This window comes from Pollachius pollachius (genome assembly GCF_949987615.1).
Source record: "Pollachius pollachius genome assembly, chromosome: 5".
In the NCBI taxonomy this organism is placed as follows: Eukaryota; Metazoa; Chordata; class Actinopteri; order Gadiformes; family Gadidae; genus Pollachius; species Pollachius pollachius.
In genome coordinates, this window is record NC_136938.1 from 18,259,026 (window position 1) to 18,276,982 (window position 17,957).

The following is a 17,957-nucleotide window of genomic DNA, read 5'->3' on the forward strand; positions in this document are numbered from 1 at the left end:
CATTCCCACTAAATAAATCGTATTATGTATGCGAATAAAATACAAACAATTCAATGTGCTACCTAATAAATCAAACAACGCAGTTTACCATTTTATTTACAACACGCTAGATGTACAAATACACTGTACTAAGACAATAAAGAAATTCTATTTTTACAAAACGTAACTTTCGTATGAAATCATTCAGGCCTAGGACTATTTGACTTTATGTAGCTCTATATATCTATTAATATCACTCCAACTCATTTGACATCCAAATATGATTTGTTGTGTCTTTGGTTGCTGGTTCATATGTTCAAATGTTAATACATTGTCCTCCTGAGAGATGCATGCTTAATTTTTCACTATAACCTAAGAAGAGCCACAATGGATATACATTGTTAAATGACAGAATACAGTGGAATACAGTGGCAGACAAAATATTAACATGAACATGAAACACCAATACATTGGAAAGTAGGAAGTGTCAATACTAGATGTGTCGCAAATGTAGTCGCTACCCAACAATACATTAACATTTAATCTAAAACTTTTTACATCATATACAATTTGTTTGAGTATAAACGCCTTTGTGATGACACTACATACTGTACATTGTAGTGCTATATCGTTTGGAAAAAAAACAAATATATTTTTGTGATAAATGTCTTTCCTGTATCTATCAACTTTCTGTCAACACTAATTGCAAAACAACAATAGTTTACAAGTCGGTTATAGCTAAATATACACTCATTGGTTGATATCTTATCTAGGTTCCATAAATGAGTGTGCTATGTCATGTATTAGTAACATTCTCTTAATGTTGTTGTTTGATTATTCAGCATTAAACACATTAAATCACCCATCCGATCCCACTAATATAAAAATAAGACTTTATACAAATCTTTTAACACGAATGTTAACACAATCATACAGGAGCAGATGTCTCTCCCTTTAAATCCCTAGAACTTTATCCAACATCATTTTTGTAAGGCTTTTTAAAACACATAAAAAAAAACAATACATACGACATTGTGAATTGTCTGAGGCTAGCAATGTGCTTGTGGTCTGTAGCATACGGAGAAGATACCAATCTATCCTTTCAAACAGTAAAAAAATATAGAGAAAAAAAAATAAAAAATCCACTTGCTTGTTTACTTTCTCCTTTGGGTCAGTACAGTCCACTTTAGTATGGGTTGTGTGAAAGTAGCATAGCAAGTATAGCATATTTGTTTTAATTGCTCAGTAAGTTTAAAGGTTATGTGGCCAGTGTCTAATAAAAATATGTAAAGAACTATTCACAAATCCACTGGCTAAAGTTCACCTTAATCTATGGGCGTAAAAATCTCAGGACTTTAGAGCGAAGGAATCTGATGAATGACTTGGGGAACATTTCCCTGGACTCTTGGGCTGTGTAGTTGAAAAAGTTCTGTGGATGGGCCAAAACATCAAACAACGCCTTCATGAGTTTCTTGTCCTGTTGAGAAAATGTATACCAAGAAGACAAAACACTAGTAAGTACCACTTAACACCACAAGATGGAGTCCAATACACACAGCGTTTTTTTATACACAGTATTATGAAATAACAAATAGATCATAAGGAAATTTAAGTAAATTATTTTGATTTTTACTTTTAAATGATTTATGAAAACATGCTCTTTCTGTATTGCAGAGAAAGCAGCCCACTGGCCCACAGAAAGCCCACTACGTGGCTTATGCATATTTCTGAAGCATCTCTGAAAGTCATAACAGCTTTGTAACACAGCTTGGCAGAATGTACGTTTTTGTGAGAGAGGGGTACAAAGGTAATATTCCCTCGAAACAGATAACAAATATTTCTGTAAACATAGGTTTGGCTAATGTGTATACATTTAAAGGAGCTTTATGTTATGCTTCGTTCTAAGTTGAAATTTGCATTCCCGTTTGGAACGTGTTTTTGTCAGATTCCTATTGTCAGAGATGACCCCGCCCAGTGCGAAATCTCCAAATATCATATTCTGCTTGGCTCATCTTGCATTCTGTTCTTTCAGCATCCCGAACTTAGCAACCTGGCTGAGACAACTCTCTACAATATTGTGAAATTGGGCTGCAGTACCCATTTTTAACGCTCAGTGTCAATATAATACAGTGAATTATTTAAAACTCACGGATGTGATTTGTCTTCATTCAACTTAAAATTAAGTATTGTTTATAACTGCCACGGTTAAAATTGACATAAACTATACCTTAAGAATTTCCTGGTGATTTTCTGAAGCATATAATCTTCCATCTCTGACTATATCTTCGATTAACTCTTGGTAGTCCTCTGCAACAAAGAGAGCACACACAAAGGCAATGCATGAACATTCTTAAAAATCTTTTGCATAACCTCAACTGAGGAACCACAAGTATAAACCACATTTCACCCATGCCCACTTCCTCTCACCATCATAAGTCACATATGGGACCTGGAAGCCTTTGCCACTGTTTCCCTCGTTGGACTTGAACTGAATCCACAGTCTCTTGGAGCGGGAAGTGAAAGCAATTGGCCGCTCGTACGTCTGACAGGTTTCGTAGGTTGTCACGGAGTTGGAGAGAGCTGGAAAATCAGGATCCACACACATTAGATGAGACTAATGTGTTCATCGTGTGTACTCATTTGGTGGAGTCGGATCCAGTGGTCAATGTAGAAAATATGTTATCGAGGGGCAGGTACATGGGGTTAAAGCATCTTAAAGAGCCAGTGAACCACTGCTTCAGATGGAATTCGACCACTGTGAGATTTAAAAATAATTGAATTTTAGGAAAGAAGGGGGGTATTATCCCCATGGCTAAAACTTTCTGATACTTTCATAGTACCGTTGTTGTGTATAAGCGTTTTAATAAGCAGACATTAAATGGACGCACATTAAATACTTCGCTGCTCAGACGGAGCTTCACCATACACACACACCGTCAAAAAGTGGTTTTGTGTTCACTGGTTCTTTAAGCAAGAAGCAGAATGCCTACAGGTAGACTGGACAATTGAGGATGGAATTCCAAACCTTTGGGCTGGGAGTTGAACACTGCAACAACTGAATTTTGCAGAACCCGCTATAAAATATTTGAACCATATGTGCAGCATCTCGTTGTCATTTGGACATAAAAAAAAAAATAATAATAACAATTTACGATTCCAGGCTTTGCCAACTTTGGCAAAACCTGGCTAACCCAATGTTTTTGAAACGAGACTCACAGCTTTTTCTCATAACCAGATAGTCTCCACACTCATCCTCAATGGGCAGGAAGATCTCGGGGACCACGATGAGGATCCTGCGTTTGGGTGGAGGGTTGATCGTCCAGGTGCACTCCACGTTGGCCGGATAGTTTCCGGGGTAGTTGGGCGACTCGATGTAGCCACTGAAATCTCCCAGCTCTCCGCCACAATGTCGGTCTGTGAAGTTACGACACCGTGTTAATCGATTGCCATCCATCATCCGGAGCAGGTAACTTGCTCTGCAGAGTTATGTCAGAAGACTTCATACAAATGCTGCATACGATCATCTGAAACAGTCGGCACATACTTTTACACTGCATGATGTTCGTGGAGCCGTCAAAGTCTGTGGTGGTGTTTCCGGGGCAAGCTGTGCAGTAGTTTTGTCCAAACTCCACTTGGTATGTTCCCATGGGACAGCGGATACAACGATGTGTGCTTGTGTTGTAGTAATGTCCTGGGGAGCACTGGACTGTGGGAGCCCAACACAGTTAACCCCGGATGTTAACGATTAGAAAAGGATGCAATGTCTGTACATTGGCAGAAGAGGGCAGCGTAGTTCCTTTTGTCAGGACCCTCGGAACTGAAACTGGAAAAATGCTTACCTTTGGTCTCACACTGCTGGAAGGACACAGCAGAGGGGTGCTTGGTGACCAGGTTTCCCCCACAAAGAAAGCAAGAGGTACGCCCGATCTCTGGTTGGTAGGATCCCAGAGGGCAAGACACGCAGGGGATGAAGCCATCGTGGGAATAGTGACCCTCGGTACACTGACCTGAACACACACACAGATTTTTCCGCAACTTGCCGTTAAAGATTGTTCAACCCATCCATGAAACGTGAATAAGAGATTAATTTGATTGAATGGAAAAAGAGGAACTGGAATGCTTTTCACTCACATTAAGTCAAAATAATGACAAAAAACAGTTAACAGTTAACGAATATATAGAATTATATAATATTGTTATATATATTGGATATCAATATATTTAGATAACTTTTAACAATAGTAATTTATTGACATGAATAAATATGTTCTGGAGGATTGATTTTTGGTTCACTGAAACAATCTTCATAAGAGAAGAGAGATCCACATTCACTTCTTTGGACAGTGCATATGGTCGCTAATTGCAGGTTCTGCAAAAGAGGAAGAAAAATGCTCATGCTATGGATCTAAAGCAGAGTCTTATACGTTCTGGAAACAAGCGGTCCTTTTTCTTCCCCTGGGGAGAAGGTACACAGCTTTGTGGTTCTGATAGGAGCTTTTAGGGGAAACTAAAGTCAAACGTAACAAGATTGATATTATGCCCTTCTATCTTCTCGTGGGTAAACTGCTGTTATGCGGGACTTTAAGAAACGGGTTGCTGTTGTGAGTCTGCTGATAATGATTCTTGTTTAGTCTGTGGGTGAGAAAAGCCAGTGATGGGATCTGGGACAGAGCCACAAAGTGACTGCGATAACAGCTACATAACATGGTGGCTCATTTTTCTTTTCCTTCAGAACCAAGAAGAGGCCAGTAAGCCTTTTGAATTTAAATTCATCTTCAACAATCTAAGCTGCAGCTCTTTTGACTTAACACAAAGCAGAACATCTGCCAGTAAGATTATCATCAAGCCAGCGGTTCATCCTGGGTGATTTATTCATTCATAACAGGAAGCATTTAAAAATAGACGCCTATATTAAGATAGGAAAAAATCTCTAATCCATGATAAATCTCACTTTTGTTTTCAACAACAAAAGGTTTTTTTCTGAAACCACAATTGAGAACGGAACTATTTATGTCCTGAGTAGTGATTAAAGATGAGGTACACCCACATCTTGACTGTAGACACGCACCACCTAAAGAGACATGCTCTAGTTGTGGATCTAGAAGTCTCCGAAGGATCTCCATGGTGCACCATGCGTCGTGCTACAACACCGAGACACAAGTCCCCCACCTCTATCTTGAAACTTTCCTGTCACTCTTCAATGAACAGCAGTCTTATTTCTATTGCTGCTCACTAAAATATGCATTTAATACGTCTGTTGGTCTGGTTGAAGCGAAGCGGTGTAAGTGGTGGTGGTGGTGGTGGTGGTGCAAAGAGTGTCTCCTACCTCCACACTCAGAGATGTTACGAGCCCCGACCACCTTGGAGTCCACTTTCCCTTCGGGCCCGGGACAGAGCTCGCAGGCCATCTGCCCCTCCTCGTCCTGATAGGTTCCAGCTGCACACAGGACACACCTCCCCTGGTCCCCGTCATAGAAGGTCCCCGCCGAGCAGCTCACTGAGGGACGGGTTGGGAGGGACGCACGTTATTGCTGTGACATATCAAAGCCTGAGATCAGAATAAATATCAATGCTTGTGGGGGAGCTTTAAAGACCAACATCCAGGCCCTCTAATTACATGAATGCATCTATTTTTCTGTCACTCGCAAATCTTTGAGAGACTTTGCAGGGAGAGAGAAAGAACACGGGGACCAAAACACCAGCCACCCCAAAACAAAGGAAACCACAGACATTGAGGAACCATGAGCGCAAGACCCTCATTAAAGTGTGTTTGTTTATGGCTTCCACGTTATTCATCACGGCTCTGCCATTTCAGCCGCGTTGCATAGAAGTGGTAGGACTAAGTATATAGTAATGATCACATTTAAAGGATTATCACGTTTTTGAATAGAGCTTGTTCATTACTCAATGTTGAGTAACTTAATGTTGAGTAAGGTACAGAGGTCCAGTAAAAAGCAATACTCCCCCGACACATTTAATATTTTCAGAAAAACTATAGCTTTCATTTATATATGAAAAATAATATATATATAGGCTTTATATCTATACATATACTTATTTTTACAGACCTTGACGTTTCTTATACACTGGCATGCAGCACTGAGGTTAAGACGTTACAAAACCATTGCAAATCAACCTGATGCAGCTCAACACAAATAGGGCCAGTGTGTTCCCCCAACAGTCTTTGTGCCACACATCAAACAGCCTTAATACTTAATAAAACATGGCTGTGCACCAGGGGGGAAGCTCTTAATACCATTATAGGCACCCTCATCTAGAACTGAGGCAGACACAGAAGCGAATCAAAGAGAAAGTTTGCCTCTTATCTATCCTAACGTCATAAAAATTGATTAAAGGGATGTGCAGAGTTTTTCTTTGGTTTCTGTCATCTACAGTGTGTGCCTGTAATTAATTTTTTGGAAACAATTATGTCTGTCGGGTGGTGTGAGGAACTTGGGGCTCAGAAGCCGTTTGCTAGTCTCACACCGGAACAAATTGTCTATGTCCTCAACGTCTTTAGTCCAGAAATGTGCCTCAGCGGTAGCCTTTAAGGAGTGCCTCTCCGTAGAAAACCACTATTTATAAAGAGCTTGACACACAAAAGCTTGAACATAGATCCATTATATGCGGCTCAGCAAATTGTAAGATTTCCCTTCAAGGAAAAAGAGAATGTAATTCTCTCAAGAGCAGTTCATTTTTTGCAGCCCATTGTTTACTCTGAAAGCCCATGTGGAGCCACCGTTGCATTGTCCTCTAACAGCTTTTATTTGACGGAGGGAAGGGAGTGAGAGAAGAGAGTGAGAGTGAGAGAAGAAGAAAAAACCTTGATGCCTTTCAAATGCAAAGAGTCGCTTCTATAGAGTCCTCGAATTGATGGCCCCAAAAAGAGGTTTAAAAGACCTTTCACCTCTATTCAAGTCCCCAGTCTTTGCCTACTTGATGACATAGGAAAACACTGCGGTATCACAGTGGTAAGGAGCTGAACCCAATAAAAGGGGTCAGGTTTCTCAATCCCCCCCTTTCTGCTTGGACCAATCGCTTCGTGCGTCCATCAAGCAGAGGCCCAAACAGCTGATGCTAATTGATTCCCATGGTGTAGGCTGAAGTCAATTCTCTTTAACAGTTTAGTGGCTGGGGGTCATGCAGAGTGGCTCTACCCAGGGGGGAGATGGGGGGGTGGGGGGGGTGGGGGGGGGGGGGGGTGGGCACTGCACTCAAACTGCCATCTTGAATCAACAGCACTTCCTAAACATCTCCCATGTAAAAACAAACATTAAAAAAAATATCCGGCAACAATCAATTCCAGTGCAGGAAGTGGATACATTAAATACAAATGTTCTGACAACTCTCTTCTTAGGGCCCCTAAAGCTGTGCTCACTTCAAAATAACCCCACATTTAAAACACGTTTGTAAGACTAAGAAGTTAATGAAACGCATGCAGGTAGCTAGCATATTCAGAAACTCATTCATCTACTCAAAGAATATTATAGACTGCTCAAAGTCTTACAACATCAAGTTAGAGTGAGGAGGATTTAAAAGAATCCTCATAAGAAAGAAATGTGTAACAGAGGTGATGTTGTTTTGGTGTGCTTGTGATGGCTTTAGACTACGCTGCTATGCAGTGGGAACGAGCCCCAATAGGGTTTACAATGGAGTAGGCAAACTGAAAGGAACTAAACTGCACTGCAAGCTAAGCCAGAGAGGGAGGCGGGGGTGAAGGGGGAAGAAAATATAGCTCTTTTAAAGAGCAGGGGGCTTTAGAATGCCTTTCAGCCCCCGTTCCAAACTACATGTCTGCACCCCATGTCAAATAGACTGCTTAACGTTGACCCAAAAGTGCGGGAAGATCTGAGTGACAAACAATGAAATACCAGGAACACATAACACATATAACAGGAACACTTTACGTCATCAGTTTTTGGTGCAAAATATCATTTTCTTTCAATGTCCATATTTATACATTGTAGTGTTTGACTTAAACAGTATGCCATAGTGTTGACCACGAAATGTCTCTCCAAAGTCTTCCCAAAGAACAGCATCCTGCTCAGGCCTCCTCATCAGTGGGATTACCACTTGCAGAGCGGCTACCCTCACTGTTTAATGTCATCACAAGGAAAGAGCCACACTAGTCAAGTGGACATTGTTTGTTAATCTTGATCTTTTCTGCAACAACAACTGTAAACATTAGGTCTTCAATCAAGACTGTGTACACCTGGTTCGGGATGTAGCTATATTAATATAAGTATTACAGGAAGATAAATACTCAAAAGAATTCACTCATACTTATATTAGCGTTACACATGTATTGATATCATAATGTTTTAAATGCCTAAACAAATATTCAATTAAAGGACATATGAGGACTCTGCCTGAGGTTTGGTAATTAAAAAGACAATTATGAAATGTACAAAAATAATATGGGACTCATACATAGAACTTAAGCTTAGGCCAAAACTGAAGGCACATGTTAATTTTTTGCCAAAGAAAAAATGCACACATAAGTCTTTATTTGCTCATATTGACTGAGCGCCATTAAAACCAAATACACAGTTCCATTATTACGTGTCGTAAATAAAACACATCCAGAGGGGAACGGCTAAGCGGCAGAAAGCCTTACACTGCCAGTTACAGTCAGAGACTGTAGGGAGATGCTGGAAGAGCTCTCATGTTGGAAGGGGCAACAACAGTCTCTCTGTTTGCCTCTGCAAACCTCCCCCCATCCCCCCATTCCCTATAACCAGCTCATTACACCATGTCTGCACACCAAATATGGAAGTCATCTGGCCAACACCTGCTCGGATCCAATCATTAAACCAACTTGTCTAAATATACCTCCCTGGCATGGAGTATTTAACCCACCTTAAAGCAAAAACCCACACTCTGGGACAACCACTGCTGTGAATCTGATTCATTGTTCCTTGTGCTTTTGTGTAACACAAGAGGGCTGATGCCGCTGAATCACAAAATAGGTGTCCGCTGCTTAATAGAAGACAGAGAAAAAAAAACCCAGCACTAAAAAGCACCGTCAGCAGCCATCACTCCTCCGTTGCTGGCAGGGGTTTGTACAGTCGCGGCTCAACGTTAAAATAAATAACTGTTTACTAACCGCATCTCCTGGCCACCAGCACCTGCCCGGCCACACAATGTTCCTGCAAGTCCACCGTCTGGAGCAGGCTCTTGGAGAGCTCGTAGTCGGAGCCAGCAAAGTGGATATGGAACTGTTCCCGGTTGATGGACTTTCTCAGGGTCCGGATGGTCTTCCTCAGCCTCTTCTCGGAGCGCCGGCGCACACATGGCAGGTCACAGCTCTCTGCTGAGAGAACAAGTTCACAGTGCGTTCACACCAGGGGCGGGGGGCTTGCACATGCTTACCGCCCCGTTCATAATGAAGACAGCCACCACGTCCCACGTGGTGGCCACGGAGAGAACACCCAAAGCACAGACTGACGTACGTAACGCCAGACACGAAAGCAACTCCAAACGAAACCAACGCCAACCCCTTTTTTGCAGCAGCAGCAGCACCCATCCCACACCCACATTTATAGAACCAACGAACCCACGTCAAAACAGGAGATACTTCAACCGCTAGGTTCATGAGAGCAATAGAGGAAAGTCAGAGAAATAGGAAGAAGACCAAAATGAGCAGAAAGATGCCCAAGAGAGGGGTGTGTTAGGGTCACATGCAATCAGTCAGGCTGGCGGGCAGGCAGCGCAGCAGAGAGACCAACCTGTTACCTCCTCTAGGTTCACATCCAACTCAAACTGAGCCGTGATTGAGGAGCCCTCCTCCTCCCCTGCTCTCCTGCCGTTCCGATGGCGCTGCGGTCTCCTACCGGCGGACGAGCAATGCAGGCTCACGTAGCTGAACTGGACGTTCTCCGTGAAGAGGGACCCGCTATCTGTGTACATGGGAGAGGAGCATACACACACACACACAGAAACACAAACAAAGTCAAACATTCACACAACCACAAACGCGTTTAAAATTGACCACCAATAGGAAGATTAAACAACAGGGATGATACTAATCGCTGGCAAAGATGGAACCTAAACATAACAAGATGAAGGGTACGTGTGCAGATCATGTCTATTTGCTGAGGGGGAGGGAGAGTAAGAGGGAGAGTGAGAGGGAGAGTGAGAGGAAGATTGAGAGGGAGAGGGAGAGTGAGAGGGAGAGTGAGAGGGAGAGGGAGAGGGAGATGGAGAGTGAGAGGAAGAGTGAGAGGGAGAGGAAGAGGGAGATGGAGAGTGAGAGGGAGAGTGAGAGGGAGAGGGAGAGGGAGCGAGTAAAAACATCCAGGTCAAGATTTTCTTTCTCCCTATGCGCAACAGATTTTGGGTTGGTGATCTGAGTGTGTGTGTGTGTGAGGAGACACGGGGCACGTCCGAAACTTCTGCTATCTGAAGTGATGTGTATCCTTTCAGTGACTTTGAGGGGATGTAAAACACCATGCCGGAACCCTCTGGAGAAACAAAATAATCCCCCCAATCGGAAGCTGGTTTGATTGATAGCTGGGTCAAAGCCTCCTGAAAGCCATGCTATGGCTAATTACATCTCACCCTGTCACGGCCAGACAATGTGCAGTGGCGAGAAACTTGAAAGCACGCCACTTTTCCCTGCATATTTCTTTCACATTTGGTTATACTTCTGGGTTCGCTTTCAAAGAGCTGCTCAGGAGTTGATGTACGGCTGGCTGACACTTCCTGGTAAAGGGAAATTGTTTTACTACCGGTAACATGAACAAGATGTAATTCCATGCGGAGGCCATCTTTTACTTCAGGGTCTTAATTTGAGTGGTGTGTGTTGTGTTGTGTCTGTGTGTGTTATGGAAACCTCTGTACCTGAGTGTGCAGTGTTTAGAGTCTCCTTAAGCCTCTCTTGACTTCGCTTGAGGTTGCATTTTCCAGGACCCGACCTAAAGGTGGCAGTGGCCTTGATGCGGGAAATGCTGGACATTTCTGAACCTACAGAATAAAGGAACACAAATTAGCCCAAGCATTGTTGAAAATCATGGCTCTATTTTTAAAAACATTTGAGTGTGGCTATCGCTGATTTTATTCTAAGGGTAGAGATAAGTCCCCAGATAATGGATCTGATCTTGTGTACTTGCCAAAGCAGTTCAGGCCACTGTTGTTCTTTTGCGCCTCAGCCAAGCAGGGCAAAGGCATTCCACAGGTCAGAGTATAGGAATCCTCCGTTCCTGACACACACACACACACAAACACACACACACACACACACACACATACATATACATACACACATACATATACACATACATACACACACACACACACACACACACACACACACACACACACACATACACATTAACAAATACACACAAACACACACACACACACACACACACACGCACGTCCATCCATGACATGGGCACCAACACAAAGACAAAGGCAAAGGGCCAAAAAAGCAAGGTCACAAAGAGCAAACATGGAGCATGTGGGGACACGCTACTCCTTCAGTAGAATGAGGTGGACGACTATTCAAACAGACCAGCTCACTAACTCCCCTGCCTAAAGTCCCCAAACGGACCCACTCACCACTGCTGATGTGGACTTGGGATTGGCAGGTCAAGGAACAGCGGTCTCCTCCTCCCTGTTTGCTGCAGTTCAGCGTGGGCCGGGACGTGGGTGTGGAAAGTGCGAAACCCTCAGCCTCTAGATAGAATACACAACACAACTCCAAGGTAAAAAGAGGATATTGGATGTAAAAGGAAAATAGCAACAACAACAACAACCATAACAGCTAGGCAGAGTTCAAGGCATGACAAACATGAGGGAACAATGTCCAACATACTGACAGCGGCCGCAGTAGCGAGTCAAGTATGGCTTCCATTTCTTTAAAGCCCAAGAAAGAGATTTTAAAAGAAAAAACAAGACGACCGAGTCACTCGAAGTATCTCCTGTTTTTTTACGGGGGGAATACGTCGGGGGTTTGCGTTGCACGACCGCACTTTTCAAAGCAACTGCATGCACATCATAGCGGCACACAACAGAGATAAGGAATCGCTGTCTCCTGCTGGCCGGGCCACTGGCTTACCAATACAGTCCTTCTTGTTCCAGTGAAGCTTATAGCCGGGTTGGCAGTGGCATTCAAATCCTCCCAGGTTGTTCTCACAGTGGTGCTCACAGCCACCCCCATTCACACTGCATTCGTTTACGTCTAAGAGTCAAGAGGGAAAACACATGCATTGTATGACTTGAAACGTTTCTATGCAAGTTGGTTGGTAATTGCCTCGTGTGTAGGCGCACACATGGCTGCTCAGCACACACCGTGGCATTCAAAATACCATTTGCCAGAGTCTAATAAATACGACACGCGTCAACAGATGCATGATTGATCATACGGATCAGCTGTTATCCATATTGACATAGTATGGCCCTTATTTTACCTGTCCCTGTTGTACATATCTATAATTTGCGCAATTGCATTTGTAATGCCCGCAGACACACACACACACACACACACACACAAACAAACTTACCCCCACAGTGGGCCAGTCCATACAGGGTGTAGCCTTTGTTGCACACACACTCAAAACTACCGGGGGAGTTCACACACGTGTGGTCACATGTCCTCTGGAAGAAGCACTCGTCTATATCTGTAATGAGAAGCATGCAGATGACACGGTTTCATGGCACTCAGTCAGTCAGTTGCACTGAGAGAGAGAGAGCTTGTGATTGTCTTTGTGAATGGTACTCAACCTCAAACACACCCACACACACACACACAATACAGTTTGATAAGGACCATATGACTCCTTTTTTTTCTTTTTCATTTTGGTCACACAAAAAAAAGAAAACTGTTTTATAAAAGACGTTGCTTTGCTTCGCCTGTAATTGTTTCCAAAATGTCATTAGGCTTTTAATGAGACGCCACTAAAAATATTTTTTTATTATGTTACTACTTGCAACACTGATTCTATTGTATTTAATATTCCGAGCCCACCTTTGGTGCTGCTCTAAACCCACTCTCCAAGAAACCGAGGGGAAGGAAACCATTTCTTTTTTTACCTTGGCAAGAACGCTCATCACTCAGCAGCTTGAAGCCCTTCCTGCAGTTACACTCAAAACTCCCAATGGTGTTCTTACAAAAGTGCTCACACCCGCCGTTGTGGAGTTCACATTCATCGATATCTGCAACGGAAACAATATTGAAAATAATGCAGTCGTAGTGCAGCGAAGCCAGATGATGAAGAGACCGTTTCCCTCTCAATAGACCTTATTAACCTAGCGGCAAAATTGGTAAACCATTACACCTCAATGGAAACGTATCTCGAATGCCAGTGGGTGGGGAAATGGAATGCAAGATCAAAAAATAGTACATAGCGTTTCCATGGTTTCAACTGGGTCCGCTACATTATTAAGGTCTGTGGAGGTCCATGGTGGACGGTCAGTCTGACCTTTGCATGTTTTTCCATCTGGCTGCAGAGTGAAGCCGACGGGGCAGCTGCAGCGTACGCCCGTGGATGTGTCTTTACAGGTGCAGTCACACCCCCCATTGTTTACCGCGCACGTCTCTGAAACGACAGGACACTGTGTAAATGCACGCCACTGATTGAGCCTTCCTCTGTGTTGAAAGGATTTATTTCGGCACTGACATGCTGTTCAAAGCTTAAATTGCGGCCCCCACCAAAAGCATACAACCAAACACAAAAAAGATATTCTTCTACAGATGCCATGTCATTTGTTGGCAACCAGAACTGTTGATGTAACGGAAAAGATCTCAGAACACACTTGCTTTTGGGGTTTAAGTCTTCATTCATTGGCATGTTTGAAGGTTGACATGAAAGTTGCGCTGCATGTTTCACACGAGGAACACTTGAGGTGTACGCTGGTGATTAATGGCCTTACTTGGGTGGAGAACTGTCAAACACAGGTGAAGTGGATGTCAACCACTTTGCTCTCCCTTTCAACAGGCCTCGTTTAGAGTTCAAACAAAGACCTTGTGAGTGCATAACCCAGCCACACACAAAGGAGTTAAGCACTAAGAGATAATGGTTTGAAGTTAGGCCTCCACGCAGCATTTCACAAACACAACAGACGGCTTCTAAATACACATAAAAAGTAAGTAAGCCATAACTATATACTCTACTCCCCCAAATAGAAAGGAAATGTGAAATGTACCACACTGTCACCAAGGCTTATTTTTTTTTTCCAGTAGGGAAATCATGGGTGAGAAAGCCAAGGCCCACAGTCATTTCACAGTTTGCTCCGAAGAGGGAGGAATGCTTTTCTTTATTAAGCATTACTCCTTCCCTCGCCTCAATATTCTAGCCTAGTGTGTACAGCACCCAAACACACACACACACACACACACACACACACACACACACACATAAATCATAGAACATCCACTTTTAAACCTGAGAAGAGTTTGTGCGAAATTTTCACATAATTCTAATAATGAACATGCTGTTAATGGAATTGTCACCCATGAGCAGTCTTCGTTTCACACGTTTATCGACCTCAGTGAAGGCTGTGATGTTGTGCTCCATTGGCTCAGCAGTGGCTTCATCTCGCTCTGAGAAACAAACATGTGCAACATCATTAAAAGACATTTAATAGCGCAGTTCATTTTGATGTCTATTCAATGTTTTTGACACGTTTATGCGAAAGTGTAATGTATACCAAGTTACTATGTTACATCCTAAGAGTTTAATTTTGTTTGGGAAATAAAAAAAAACATTTATGTATGTATGATGTGGCAATGGTCCTTTATTTGGGGGGGGAAGGAAAATCAGTAAACAGAGTCAGGTTTTCACTGAAGTATAACAGTGTGTCTTGTTGTGGGGGAGATAAGGCGAGCAAGGGGGACAAGTAAAATGAATCACGCGATGACTTCTTAGCGATAGACTTAGACCTCACACATGTTGGCACCGCAGAAGAAAACCACCACCACCATTATCTGATTGGACGATCCTTATCATCCAACCCAAGATGAGGAGAAGAAGAAACTAGGGATGAACACCCACTATTAGGGGAACTGGCACAGACACATTGCATAAGGAGATACCTTGGCGCCATCTTTATTTTTCTTTGAAACAAAACCTATTAGAGGCAGCCTCTGTAAGGTGTTCAACACGCATCAATCTACTTATTTGTAATGATATGCGATAAAACACGTCCAATCATTTGCCTCTTTATGAAACATACAGAAAGAAACAAGAAAAAATCGTTAAATCGCTTTTGTTGATTTCCAACAACAAACACAAGATATGGCAACTAAGGAGAGCTTCAACATTTGTTGAAAGAAAAGAACAGATGGAGATCTAGAAACGAGAGGGGTGTGGTATTTCAAATAGCCAGCCACTGGGCGTACACATAGTCAGTGCTTACCTACCTACACAGGAGCTTTTGTCTGGCTGCAGGGTGTACCTGACGTGACACCTGCATATGGGGCCATCTTCCATGTCCTCACAGATGTGCTGGCAACCCCCATTGCCATGGTTACAGGTAACTGCAAGTTAACAACATAAGACCCGAGTTCAGATATTCTGATATTCTAACAGTCGGGGCAAATTGGTCAGATGGCAGGAATAACGGAACCACACGTACTGATGCAGTCTCTCTGATTCCTTGCCAACTCGAAGCCTGGGCGGCACTCACAGGCAACGCCTCCCTTAGGGGTCTCTTTGCAGATGTGAGCGCAACCATGCTCCTTATTCATACAGTTGAGGCCCTCTATGGTTGAAAAACAAATACACCCACACACACACACACACACACACGCACAATGGAACTCTTAATGCTGTGACAGTCTAGACATCAAATCAATGACAGTGAGCATAGGTTATATTGGATATTATCATAATTTACATTCATATTATAGGATGCAATAACATGGCATATATTTCTCTGACAGAAAAACAAAGGGAAAAACGTTATCATTTTCATTTTAGATCATAACAAATCATGTCAACAACTACATTACTTTTAAAATTAAAATTCACCTTGAATCAAATCTACTTTTTATAATCAAAGCAGCATGCGACATATCAGAATACGCTTAAAAAAAAGGGTATTACTTAAAAGCTTTATGTATCTCTTTGCATACATACATACACACATACAAACATACATGCATACCAGTACTTGAATAATTTCTTCAAACAGTTCCGGCCAAACTATTCTCATCTTTGACGATTCTCTCACCCCTTCTCTTGCAGATGGGCACTCCACAGGCATAATGTAAATGCCAGGTTCCACAGCTAGATGATATTGGCTCTAAAAGGTGAAAAACCTGTATTCATAGCCACTCACCCACAGAGCGATGGATGCATGTGTGCTGGTTGTCACTCAGAAAGAAACCTTGATTGCAGCGGCACTCATAGCTTCCCATTGTGTTGACACATGTGTGCTGGCACCCTCCATTGTTGAATTTACACTCATCCACATCTAAAAGAAAGTTGGGTTTCAGGAATTAATTATAAAAACACACATACAATTGTGTGTGTGTGTGTGTGTGTGTGTGTGTCTGTGTGTGTGTGTGTGTGTGTGTGTGTGTGTGTGTGTGTGTGTGTGTGTGAAAATTGAAAAGCAAAATAGGCAACAAAATATTGCGACGCTTGAATGAAATTATACATATAAAGCATGTTTTGTTAACAATATGAAAAACTAAAAGAGAATACTTTCAGCAGTATTGACAACTGTCAGATAGGACATTTCCTGTCTCCAATGTATAATGTATGTACAAAATGTTAGCAGAGATTAGGTCTAACGTTACTATTACAATGTGGTAATTACCTTCTTTTTTTAATATGCTTATGATGCAACATAAGATGACTGCTACTTTTACAACTCATAAAGTAGACTACACACGCAGTTTTTCCGGGACTTTACACTGAAACATTTTCTTACCTAAACAATTGTGTCCGTCGTGCGCTAGATGGAATCCATCGTGGCAAGTGCACCGATAATTGCCTGGTATGTTGTTACACTCGTGTACACAGCCGCCATTGTACTCAAAGTCACATTCATCAACGTCTACAAAATAAGACACGTGTCAACAAAAACAAGTGTACCGTTAGCTCATAAGGTTAAAAGTTACGTCCATTCATGTGTATTTAATTAGCCAAAATGAACAGCCTATGTATCCACAAATATGCCATTAAAGTCTCGCCTCTTCAAGATGGTGGCCACACATTGTAATGACAAGGCAGACCTCAACAGATAATTACCTTCACAATGTTTGCCATCTCCTTTAAAGCCTGCTTTACACGTGCACTTGTATGAGCCTTGGGTATTTTGACAAATAGCATCGATGTGACAGCCATCACTTTCATCTGCGCATTGATCTACGGAAAGCACGTAGAGATGGCGCGAGGTTAAAGTAATAAAGCCATAAATAATAACAACGCATTGGAATGGCCAGTTCTCCATACAGGCAGTGTGTACTTGGCAAAATAATACAAAAAGGCTAAAATACGGACAAACTGAATGAGGTGAGAGTGATCTAGGAATAAAGGTTTTTTGATTGAGGGCTAATGATTGTATTGTTTATATACACTTCAAAAGTTCCAAACTAGTAATTGCATTGTCGTGCATCATTGTAATACCATAATGCAATAGATTTGCTTTGAAAAATCCGTCTGGTAACGTTAGCATATGAAAGTGACATAGTAAACGTAATGAAGCCTGTAAATGAGCGCTACCAAGAGTAGAAATAAAGGCTATGGGAAAACAACATAAAGAGTGCATAAGAATATTGCGTGGCCAGTCGGGAGTAAGCTTACCTTGACTCTCTGGTAGTGCTGTGCTTTGGCGAGTATTTAACAAGAGCAAAAACAAACAAAAGTTCCTCGCAATCCAAATAGCTCCCATGGTGATATCCAAGTTTAGAGGTCTCCTCAAAAGGACGTGTACGCACTGAAGTGCCGACCAAGTGTCCGCCTCATTTTCATTGTAGCCTGTCAGTGTGTTCACCAGCAGGGCTTTAGAAAGAGAAAGGAGTGTGT

At 42.4% G+C, this 17,957-nt stretch overlaps 1 protein-coding gene across 1 annotated transcript; it reads right to left on the reverse strand.

Annotated features, from left to right (window-relative positions):
- Positions 1-88: 88 nt before the first annotated feature.
- scube2 (signal peptide, CUB domain, EGF-like 2) lies at positions 89-17,902 on the reverse strand. Its single transcript, XM_079736646.1, has 23 exons — positions 17,736-17,902; positions 17,181-17,297; positions 16,861-16,986; positions 16,264-16,398; positions 15,559-15,684; positions 15,344-15,460; positions 14,435-14,524; positions 13,404-13,520; positions 13,015-13,137; positions 12,486-12,602; positions 12,041-12,163; positions 11,542-11,658; positions 11,091-11,180; positions 10,822-10,944; positions 9,708-9,878; positions 9,086-9,292; positions 5,306-5,476; positions 3,819-3,986; positions 3,524-3,685; positions 3,196-3,393; positions 2,407-2,559; positions 2,207-2,286; positions 89-1,456 (listed from the first exon to the last, which is right to left on the reverse strand). Exons 1-23 carry the CDS (start codon positions 17,821-17,823, stop codon positions 1,310-1,312), a joined length of 3,066 nt encoding a protein of 1,021 aa, XP_079592772.1. The 5' UTR covers positions 17,824-17,902; the 3' UTR covers positions 89-1,309.
- Between the last annotated feature and the right edge of the window lie 55 nt (positions 17,903-17,957).

Coding starts and splice junctions, on each gene's coding strand:
- scube2 (XM_079736646.1), bottom strand. CDS start 17,823: ATGGGAGCTATTTGGATTGCGAGGAACTTTTGTTTGTTTTTGCTCTTG. Junction 15,685..16,263: donor ATGCATCCATCGCTCTGTGG/GTGAGTGGCTAT, acceptor TTTCAACCATAG/AGGGCCTCAACTGTATGAAT. Junction 11,659..12,040: donor GAACAAGAAGGACTGTATTG/GTAAGCCAGTGG, acceptor TATTCTATCTAG/AGGCTGAGGGTTTCGCACTT.